Raw genomic sequence first — 10849 nt, forward strand, 5'->3', positions numbered from 1 at the left:
TTTTGATGCCTTACCCCCAAGTGGCACAAGCGCCACAACCGGCTCTTCCTCCTCCAACGCACCTTTCAATGCCTCTTCTTCAGCAGCCGCCAGGATCTGTTGATTATATGTTTCCGAACACTGGCGGTACGTTCTTTCCCAGGAGGCAAAGTCGGCACTGGGGAACAGTCGTTCCCAGGTCATGCGCTGGATTTGAGCGGAGTCTTCCACCATCTCCCGGACGAGCTCTTTCTTCTCTTGCTCGGCCTTTTCCGAGAGCTCTTGGGTAAGACTCTTCTCTTGGTTCACCAGGCGTTCTTTTACGTTGGCCAAAGATTTCTCCATGGCTTCGTAAGAGTGCATTTTTTGGCGAAGAGGCTTCAGCTCGGCCTTAAGGTTTGTGACGGTCGCCTCCAGCTCGTCAACCTTCTTTTGGGCCGCCTCTAACTGAGCCCGAACAGCGGCGGTAGCCTGCGCCTGATAATAAAGAAGATCAATGGTCAGTACTTCATTTTGGGCAATTTGAAACATTGCCTTATCACAGCTGGAGGCGGCCATAGCTTTTGCGGCCTTTACCTCTTTGTTTTTCCGATCAATCGGCTTGCGAAGGCTGTTGACTCGGAGCAGGGCCTAAGTACAAAGAAAAACAGGCGTCAGCTTCCAAACAAAAAAGATAACAGGCGTCCTGGAACTCAAAAACTCAAAAATATGCTAAGTATACCTCAGCAAGGATCCCTGAAATCCCATCAAGGTCAAGGGTGCCGGCACCCCTGACCGCCTCCCTTTCAGATGGAGGAACTACTTTAACCATGGACTTGGCTACCTCAACCAAGTCAAGCCCCTGAGGGCCGGCTGCATTAAGCGAAAGGAAAAACAAGTTAGACCTAGTCAAGAAGGAAGCAAGAGTGAGTTTTTACAAGTGAGGGTCCATACTTCTAGGCGGCCCCGCCGGGGTTTTTGAAGAAGTGGCCGGCTGCTTCTCAGCCGCCACAGTTTTCCTGGAAGACCCAGGAGAGCTTGCAACAGTCGTTCTCCGGGCCTTGGGGTCCGGCTGTTGCGAGGAAGAAGCCCTTGGAGTGCCAGACTGAAAACAAAAAGAGTTAGTATATGCATAAGACAACTAAAAGAGGAAGAGTTTTCGAAGCTTACCAAGGGTGCCCCCTTGTTGGGGGAGTCGGCATAAGACTGTTGCATGAGCGAGGCCCGCAACATGGCCGCCGCAGTCTTGGATGCTGTTATTTTACTCATGGCGTCAGCTGCAAGAAATAAACAGCAAAGTTAGTAAAAATCCCAAGTAAACAAGGCGTGAAAAAACAGAGTATTTGTCAGGCCGGCTACCTCTAGAGCACCGACTGCTGAGGCCACAGGCGGCCAAAAAGTACTCGTCATAGAGCCACTTGAAGCTCGGGACGCAGTTTAGGGGTACTTGCTCTCGTACCCCTGACGTAGGGTTCACCCTAGTCTCTACTTTGAAGAGTCCTTTGTCTAGGATCTCTCTTTTAGCCTTTGGGGGAACAGGCGGCATGCTGCGGCCGCCTGCGAGAAGAGGCGGATCCCTATTCCACTTGTTAAAACGTTGGTTCAGCTCCGTGTCTGAACCCTCTATGATAAGGAAGGTGTTCCGCCAATCCTTCCATTTGTTCGCTTTACCTCTCGTCATGAGGTAACCCCTATGGCTCGTTAATTGATACCAGCCGGTACCTCCCGACTTAGGGGTCCGGCTGAGATAGTTCATGTGGGCGAAAGCCTCAAAGCTTGGCTCCACCCCGTACATTTCGCACCCGGCCACATAGCCGAGTACGTTTACCCAAGAGTTGGGGGCTAACTGCCATAACCCCAAATCATACCCATCTAAAATCCGCTGAACAGCCGGATGTAATGGGAAGCGCAGTCCAGCTTTGATGGCCGCCACATAGCAGCCAAAGCAGCCGTCATCATAGCTGGTACCAGCCGGCCAGACGACAGTGTCTTCTGGATCCGGCACGAACAGTAAAAATTCCGGGCCCATTCTGTGGTTGGCAATAAAGCTCGCCACGTTGTCTTGCATGGTTGCGATCCGGCCCCGGGGTACCTTTCAGTAGTAGGGGGCGTTTTCCTCTCTGTAAGAGGCGGACGGCTCCGCCCAATTGTCCCCCTTCTCAACTGCGTGAGAAAGTCTCGCCTCTTGTAGGCGGCTATGTTTTTCTTCTGAGCCTGGAGAACTGTGGCCAGAAGAGCTGGACTCGGACTCATCCTCTGATGAGTCCGAAGAGGACGACTCCTCCCCACTCCCAGAGGGGCCCGCCTCCTCTCCCTTAGAAGGGGCAGGAGGAAAATTAGACATGTCAACGGTAAGATGGGAAGGGACCACCTTGGCCCCTCTTTCAGAACTGTCGGCTTGGCAGTCGCCTCGTTTCAATTCTACATCTGGCGCCTGGTCAGATGTTTCACTAAGGAGCACCCTTTGGGAGGAGCCGTCTGAGTTTGATATCATAGCAGTCTGTTTCGTTCTGGCCATCACGTTCTGCATAGACACAGATACAGTCGGACTTTGTATAAAGGGCAAAGATGGGTCCAGAAAAGGGCAGGCGGCACTCCTAGTCCTAGATTCAGCCGTCCCCGGTGACCGGCTGATCACTAACTTAGGTCGTGTCGTGTGCTTCCGTGGTGCCATTTCAAAAAATAAAAAGAAAATTAAGAGTAAGAGAACTGAGTTACCTGAACGAGTGACGGTTGATGAAGTTCTGGAAATCCGGTGCAGTCGGCTTGTCAGAACAGGCGGTAGGCAGAAAAGGTCCGAAATGTCAGAGCAAGTTCAGGGGTCCGAATGTTCTCGCAAAGTTCTCAAATGTGAAAATGACCGAAGTCAGCACTTCCTTATATAGGCAAAGTGAGAAGGCGAAGGGTCGCTTACAAATTCAAAAATTTGGGCGGGAAAATCTCTCGGCCGTTCGCAAGGTGACACCTGTAGCAGGTTGTCGCCTGTCACCGTGCGACACCTGTCACAGGCGACACGTGACCAGTCACGTGCCACCTGTGAGGGGCAAATGATTAGGCGATTTTCATCCACCAATCACCGTCTGACAAGTGGACCAACCAGGTTCCGCCACGTGTCTTTCACGTAGGCCAATAGGAGCTTGCCACGTGTCAATCACAGATACGTCCTCTACGGACCAATCAAGGCACGCCACGTGTCCACCCATGCCAAATGGGAAAACCGGCCATCAAGGCCCAATCCAGTCTAGAGGCCCGATCAGCCCTAGGTTTACCTTAAACCTAGGATGGGCACGTTTCCCAAGGTTATAAATACCTCCCTTAATCCTCATTAAGGGGGGGATTACGAAAAATACATTAATTACACACAGTAATAACCGGCTGATCTCGCTAACAAAGCAGATTACCAACACTAAGCACTCTCACCTAGAGAGACCTTATTACTTTAATTTCCGTATTAATTACTCCTTAATCAGGTACTAACTTGACCGTTGGAGGCGGAGCTCTCAGGAGTCTCCGTTATTTTGCAGGTACAGGCGTCCGGTTCCAGTCTCGGAATTGTAACTCTCCCGCAGGACATCAGAAAACCCCGAAACAAATCCCACCAAAGTTCAAGCAGCCCTTGACCTTCTCGAGCTGAAAACAAAGAGGGACGTTCAGTGTCTCACTGGGAGGATGGCTGCCCTGTCCAGGTTCATTTCAAAAGCCTCAGACAAAGGGTTGCCCTTCTTCAAAGCGCTTAAACTCCCAAAATCTAAAGAGCTCATATGGGAAGAAGAAAAAAAGTTAGCCTTCCAACAGCTCCAAGAGCACCTGGCCAATCTCCCAACACTGGCAAGACCAGCCGAAGGAGAAGTCTTATACATATATGTGGCAGTTAGCCCTGCCACAGTGAGTGCAGTGCTGCTGAAAAAAGAAGAAAAGATCCAGCAACCAATCTACTTCGTCAGTCATACTTTGACCGATGCCGAAACGCGCTACCCCTTGCTCGAAAAAGTTGCATATGCAGTGGTAGTAGCGACTCGGAAGTTAAGGCCTTATTTTGAATCACATCAGATAGTGGTCTTAACGGATCAACCGCTGGAAAAAGTCCTCGGCAAGGTTGAAAAGTCGGGCAGACTAACAAAGTGGGCCTTCGAGCTCACTGAGTTCAGCACAAGCTATCAGCCGAGGGCAGCCATTAAGGCCCAAATCTTAGCAGATTTCCTGGCCGAATGTTCCTATCAGGAAACACTTGACGAAGGGAAGGGGACTTGGACTGTATTCATGGATGGCTAAGCCACCGTAAATGGTTCGGGAGCAAGGGTAGTGATTACCTTTCCCGAAGGTAAAAACTTCGAGTATGCACTCAAATTTTCGTTCAAGGCTTCTAACAACGAAGCAGAGTATGAAGCAGCAATTGCTGGCTTAGAACTGTGCATAGCTCTTGAAGCCGAGCATGTCTGTTTAAAAACAAAACAGACTCTCAGCTGGTCGCTAATCAGATTCGGGGCGAATATGAGGCAAAAGAGCCCTCCATGATCTCTTATCTCGCCAAGATCAAGTCAGTCATAGCGAAGCTGAGAGCTTTTGAAGTTGAGCTGATCCCAAGGGGTCAGAATGCTCAAGCCGACGCACTTTCCAAACTTGCAAGTTCGACTCTCACCGAGCTAAACCGATCTGTATATGTGGAAGTGCGCCGAAACAGAAGCATTGACCAAGATATTGAGATCCAATGCGTCGAAGCTGAACCAAGCTTGATGGATCCCATCCTGGCTTATAAGCTTCAAGGAACACTCCCCGAGGACAAAAACTTAGCCGCAAAAATGAAGAGAATCGGCTCAAGGTTCATTGTCTACAATGGGGAATTGCTGAAAAAGTCCTTCTCAGCCCCACTGCTGAAATGTGTGGGCCCAACAGATGCGGATTATATCCTTCGGGAAATCCACTTCGGCATCTGCGGAAATCACATAGGGGGAAGGGCCCTGGCCCATAAAGCACTACGGGCAGGGTATTACTGGCCAACCATGATCCAAGATGCCAAGGGCCTGGTGCAGAAACGTGAAAAATGTCAAAAATTCGCGCCAGTTATTCATCGGCCGTCGAGAGACCTTCAGCCGATTCTGAATCTGCTCCCTTATGCTCAATGGGGATTGGATATTTTAGGACCATTTCCTGAGGCTCCTTATTAGAAAAAGTGGCTGATAGTCGGAATTGACTACTTCAGCAAATGGATAGAAGCCGAAGCAGCTTCAAACATAACTGAGCAGACTGTCAGGAAATTTATCTGGCAGAATATCATTACTCGCTTTGGCATCCCGAAGGTGTATGTCCTTGATCACGAGAGGCAATTCGACAATCTGTTGCTGAAGCGGTACACTGATCAGTTCGGAATAAAATTGGCATATTCGGCAGTTTTCCATCCTCAGAGTAATGGCCAAGCCGAAGCCGCAAATAAACAAATACTCAATGCTCTCAAAAAGAGAGTTGAGGATCAAAAGTCCAAGTGGATAAAGGAACTCCCAGGAACTTTATGGTCACTTCGGATAACTGAAAAAGAGGCTACGGGACATTCACCTTTTGAATTGGTGTATGGATCTGAAGCTGTTTTACCAATGGAAATTGGCTCAGAAAGTCTTCAAGTCAATCAGTTCTCAGCCGAAGAAAATGAACATCTCATGAAAGAGTCTCTTGATTTCTTAAACAAGATCCGAGATTCAGCAAGAGACACAATGGTTGCATACAAACAAAGAATCAGCAAGTTCTATAACCGAAGAGTCTAGGCAAGGCTCCTTAAAGTTGGGGACCTTGTTCTTCGGAATGCTGCCGCTGTCCAGAAAAGTCGCATCCATGGAAAACTCTCGGCTAACTGGGAAGGGCCTTATGAAATATACGATGAGCTCTAGCCAGGAACTTATCGGCTTCGGCAGTTAGATGGAACCGAATTGGAAAACCACTGGAATGCAGATGTACTTAGGAAATTTCATGTGTAAAACCCCAATGCGGGAGAAAAATCTATGTAAGTACGTCTTCTTCAAATCAATGAAAGGCCTTTGAGCCGCAATTAGTCACAATTTCATTATGTCTTCATTATTTCTGTCTTCGTCATTTTTTGAAAAATTCAAGGTTTACACCCGGTGCTGTCCGAAGTATTGCATAGTGATGCACTGTACTTCGGCAAGCCGAAGAACCTGCTGATATGGGGGCAACAAATAGAACCTCGAGGTATTGCATAATGATGCACTGTACCTCGGACGGATTTGTTGCTCTCGGCAAAGAGGTCATAGGCCTATCTAAGACATAGCCAAAAATAGGAATTGATAAAAGGCCCGAAGCATTGCATAATGATGCCCTGTGCTTCGGAAAATCAATTCCGGGTGATGGTTACACCTCCGAAGTATTGCATAATGATGCCTTGTACTTAGGATGATCATCGCCCCGGCACTATGTCCAAGATAGTCATTCCCTCGGATGAATTGAAACCAAACAGAACATAAGAAACAAACATGAATGTTCAAACTATTAAGTGTCAAAAATGTTTCTAAGCTCAAACGTTCGACTACGCTGAAAGAACGAAAGCAATATCTCAGAACTCTGAAGACTTTATCTTCAAAGTTCTGGGGGGGGCAAGAGGTAGTCACCCAGTCAAGCTCCCAGCCGAAGCTCAACAGTACACTTGGAAAAATTTCCGTGAAACATCCTAGTTAAACGAGCAAGGCAGAAGAAACATGCAAAGGGTAAACATTATCAGCCGGATGATTTATGAGCCGAAGCTTTGTACTTAGCAAAATTTTGAAGAAATTAAAAAGACAAAGCAGTTAAACGACAAAGCTAATCAATTAATCAGGGCTCAGAGGAGACGTCAGCAGAAACGCTGGGAAAATATTAAATTTAGAGTTACAGAAATTCAAAGTCGGCAGTCGCCCACAAAGCGGAAACACAGCTGCCGAAGTACACAAAAACAAGATTATAAAGTTTGTACAAGGCAGGCTAAAACAAAAAGAGAACAGGCAAAAGCTGATGCGGCGTTTACAAGTTAAGTGCACGTTGATCCGCAGGACTGCGTAGACGACTGCCCGAATTCCTATGCTTCAGCATTCTTGGGAACGTCATTCGGGGCAGCCAAAGCATCAACATCGGTTGAAGAGGAAGCAGGATGGGCGACATTCAGCTCTTTAGCAGCTTCTTTCTCTCTTTCCTCATTCTTAGCTTGCCGAGCCAGGAATGCAACCTCGGCTAGACTAGCCTCATACATATGAGCATCTGCCGGATCCATGGACCAAGCCTCAGCCTGATCCCAGTTAATTTTAGGTTCAAGATGGAAGGCCAGTCGCCGAGCAACCTTCCAACCATTTTCATATCCTTCAGCATATTCTGCTTCAGTATAGATCCTGGTCTTTAGCAATTCCTCAGCAGCAGTGAGATCAGATGAGGCCTTGGAGGATACCTTCTTCTCAGCTTCTAACACATCCTTCAGCTTCTGGACCTCGACTTCGAGCTCAGATTGCTTATCCTTAGCTTCTGTACGGATAAGAGCAACCTGACTTTCATGATCTAAAATTAACTGTTGTCGGGATTCAGCCTCTTCATTCATCTTATTCTCGATACGAGCCTTGAACTCAGCAATGGTATCGGCTCCGTATTCCTTCATTAGAGACTGACCCTCTTCAATCCAAGGAAAGACAGTCTGTTCCAGGCCTCGGCAAAAGGAGCGGAAATTCTCGTCCATCCTTTGCATCTCCAGCTTCGTAGCTGAGGTCTCCTCTTCAGCCTTAAGCTGTTTCAGCTCGGCTAGTCGAGCCAGATTTTCAGCTTTTTCGGCCCTGTCAGCTTTGGACTGCAGCTCATCATTCATTTCCACAGCCAAGAAATGATTATGAACAACGTGTAAAATTTCGACCAGTCAGCAAAATCGGAGATCAGCTGAGGCCCAACACTTTGAAAAATTTTCTCGAAAAATATACATATATAGAATGATATATACAAAGAAAGAGAAATCTAGAGAAAATTTTATGTTGGAACTCACCTGCATCAGCAGCCGCTGGTTCTCTAGGAAGGGATTCGGCACTTTATCAAGAGGCTCGGCAGCCCCGGCAGCAGCGCCCGCAATTTAAGCCCTAGCCTTATCCAGCGCAGATAAATTGGCCAGATGGCCGAAATGAGCGCTAGTTGTATCGCGCTTGGACTCGAACAAGGCCCGGGCATGTTCTGGAATGGAGACCAAGGGCGCTGAACCGAAGCCCATATTAGAAGACTGAAAAGTCTTGAATGAATCCGCAGCAGAGATGGAGGGCACTTCTTCATTTTTAGGTTCTTCGGCTTCAGCCATCTGCGGTTCGACCTCAACAGTAGCAACATCCTCTGCATGGATATTCAGCGCATCCACTTCTTGCTGAATATTCTCTGAGAACATCCCAGAGTCATGAGGAGGAGGTGAAGGAGAGGTCTTCAGCTCAACAACTTCGATAAGTACCTCCCGAGATGGAGAGGTGACTTCCCTCGCTTCTTCTTCTTCTCGGACCTCTTCGTGCAGAGGCTTTTTGGCAGGTGGCTCTGGCGCCTTAAATTGTCCTGGACGGACAAGGATCCTTCTCCCACCAGCCATATCTTCGGCAGTGGTTTCAGGAAGAGGGGCAGCTTCTTCTTTCTCTACTTCTTCCCCTTCAGACTGCAGAAGAGAGGAAAAAGGGGGCAGGAAGACGTGTAAGCAGTGAGTAAAAAATAAAAAAAATAAAAAAAAAACGCAAAGTAAAGGCACGCAGATCTTTCAGCCGAAGCTTCATATTTAACAACTTTTGCAAATCATGCAAACCATATCAGAAGAAGAGTATGCATTCGAAGATCTATACTTAGCAAAAATTCTTACAAGTTAAGAAAAGTTACGCATAACATGCGTACTTAAAGCTGAAGCTGCACACTTAGAGAATTTTTCGCAAGCCGAAAGATCAATATGCTGAAGTTCTATACTTAGAAAAAAAATTTCATGCAAATTAAAGTATGGAAAAAATGCAGAAGAATCAGGGACTTACCGAAGGCCCGAATAGTTCTTCGGTGTTTTCCTCGTCCAAATCCTCCTCTCTCTGTGGTTCGGATGGAGGGGGTGGATGTGCGATACCACCTCTCGGCGCATTAGCGGCAGCAGCAGCAGCAGCTTCTTCTTCAGCTGAATGAAGAAATAAGGGATCAAGCTTCTTGTGCCAAGGCTTCTGAGCCAGATACTCGAAAGCGCTGACCACCTCTAGCTTTCTCGGCTGCAGCGTAAGAGGGCGGTCCTTGACAGCGGTAATAATGGGGGTGTTGGTGATCGGCTCCCTAGTTCGGCTGATCCCCAGAACTTCGTAGTCAATGCCGGAATTCTCTTCGCAGACCTCTGAAAAATCATCAGAGCAAAACATTAGTTCAGATGAAAAATTTCGGACTACAGAAACTTAAAAGCAGAAAGTAAAAGTTTCGGCCCCAGCCGAATCACTTACCACCTTGGTATCTTCGGCTGAGGCCGACAACTGCTAACATCTTCTCTTGGAAGATGTAATGACAACATGCAGCCAGACAGTTGGCACTTGGTCATTCGGCCAGTAGCGCCAGGTTTGACAGTTCGGCCAAAAAGAGCCATATGCTATCGATCCGCTTCGGTAAAATCGTCAGGGCCGATGCTAGACATCAATGGATCAGGTTTTCTCGTATAGCGAGGTCCCCCGAAATAGTTAGGGTGACCCTCGTCTGAAGGGGCTCGCACCCAGATCCATTGGCCCCGCCAAAATTTGTCTGAAGTATCATTCGGATAGGTGGTTAGATAACCTTTCTCATCCTCTATCTGCCACCAACCGTGGCCGTGCCATTTGCTTGATTGGGTGTTCGGCGCCAAACTATGCGTGCACCGAAAGCAATGGATGCTAGGCTCCAGCCCATAGAAGAGGCATACCCACAGATAAGTCATGACTCTCTTGATGCTAACAGGGGTCAGCTAAGCTAGAGAAATGTTGTATCCGTTCAACACTTTTATGACGAACGGATGAACGGGAAATCGCAGCCCATTCTGCAGCTACCGAACATAAACCCCAATATAACCAGGAGGGGCCCGGTAGATCCTCTCTAACGCTGTGGGCATTCGGCACCAATAGCCATCGGTTTCCATAACGCTGTAATAAACTTCCAGTTGCTCGGCAAATCGATACCGAGCATCATTTACCAGCTACCAAGAGGATGGCTCAGTCATCAGCAAGCCCGAGTTCTCAGACTCAGCAGTCCACTCCTGCTCTTCAAGAGTCAAAGGTCTGGGTCTCGAGATGACCCTTCGGCCCGAAGTACTGGCTTCGGCTGTCTCAGCTAGAAGGGCACTGTTTAAAGGAACAGCCCTCATTCCCTCACCACTCGAGGAAGCGGCGTCCCCAGTTCTGGCATTGGGGTTACACCCGCTCAAAAATGGCATCAGCGCCAGAGGGCGATTACGCCTCAAGATTAGTTGTGGCGTCTCTTCTTCTGAAGCACTCGCCTCAGGTTCCATTGGTCTCTTTCCGGGATTGTCGGCCATTGCGAAATTGGCGGCGATGTGAAAAGGACGAAAAAAGGGGGAAAAAGCTTTAAAAAGGGGGGAAATCCGAATGGAATTCGGGGAAAATTGCCTCTATCCGACTCGAAATTCGCCAATCTAGTAGTTCGAAGCAACGAATTGTGCGGAAAAGCTTCGAAAATGCAGAAATTAGTGAAAAAGAGAAGTTGTGTTTGCGCGAGTTCGCTGGGAAGTGAGAGAAAAATGCGAATGTGGGTTGATTTGTGAATGCCAGAAATGATTGTGCAAAAACAAGTTAAATATCCGGTAAAAAACCCTCACTCACTTAATTTCAATTCACAACTCTTCAAATTCTTCCCAGGCAAATTGCAAACCGCCAAAATTAATTATCCACTAAGTTCTTTCCAC

The 10849-nt window shown here is 47.8% G+C and overlaps 2 protein-coding genes across 2 annotated transcripts; one reads left to right on the forward strand and one right to left on the reverse strand.

The window, feature by feature from the left end:
- The first annotated feature begins 4469 nt into the window (after positions 1-4469).
- LOC110694321 lies at positions 4470-5714 on the forward strand. Its single transcript, XM_021871495.1, has 2 exons — positions 4470-5018; positions 5124-5714. The coding sequence occupies exons 1-2, from the start codon at positions 4470-4472 to the stop codon at positions 5712-5714; spliced, it is 1140 nt and encodes a 379-aa protein (XP_021727187.1).
- A 1301-nt stretch (positions 5715-7015) lies between these two features.
- On the reverse strand, positions 7016-7786 carry LOC110694322 (tropomyosin-like). Its single transcript, XM_021871496.1, has one exon. It carries the CDS (start codon positions 7784-7786, stop codon positions 7016-7018), a length of 771 nt encoding a protein of 256 aa, XP_021727188.1.
- Between the last annotated feature and the right edge of the window lie 3063 nt (positions 7787-10849).

Source organism: Chenopodium quinoa, unplaced genomic scaffold (genome assembly GCF_001683475.1).
Source record: "Chenopodium quinoa cultivar QQ74 unplaced genomic scaffold, ASM168347v1, whole genome shotgun sequence".
Taxonomy (NCBI): Eukaryota; Viridiplantae; Streptophyta; class Magnoliopsida; order Caryophyllales; family Amaranthaceae; genus Chenopodium; species Chenopodium quinoa.

Coding starts and splice junctions, on each gene's coding strand:
- LOC110694321 (XM_021871495.1), top strand. CDS start 4,470: ATGATCTCTTATCTCGCCAAGATCAAGTCAGTCATAGCGAAGCTGAGA. Junction 5,019..5,123: donor AATGTCAAAAATTCGCGCCA/GTTATTCATCGG, acceptor GCTCCTTATTAG/AAAAAGTGGCTGATAGTCGG.
- LOC110694322 (XM_021871496.1), bottom strand. CDS start 7,786: ATGAATGATGAGCTGCAGTCCAAAGCTGACAGGGCCGAAAAAGCTGAA.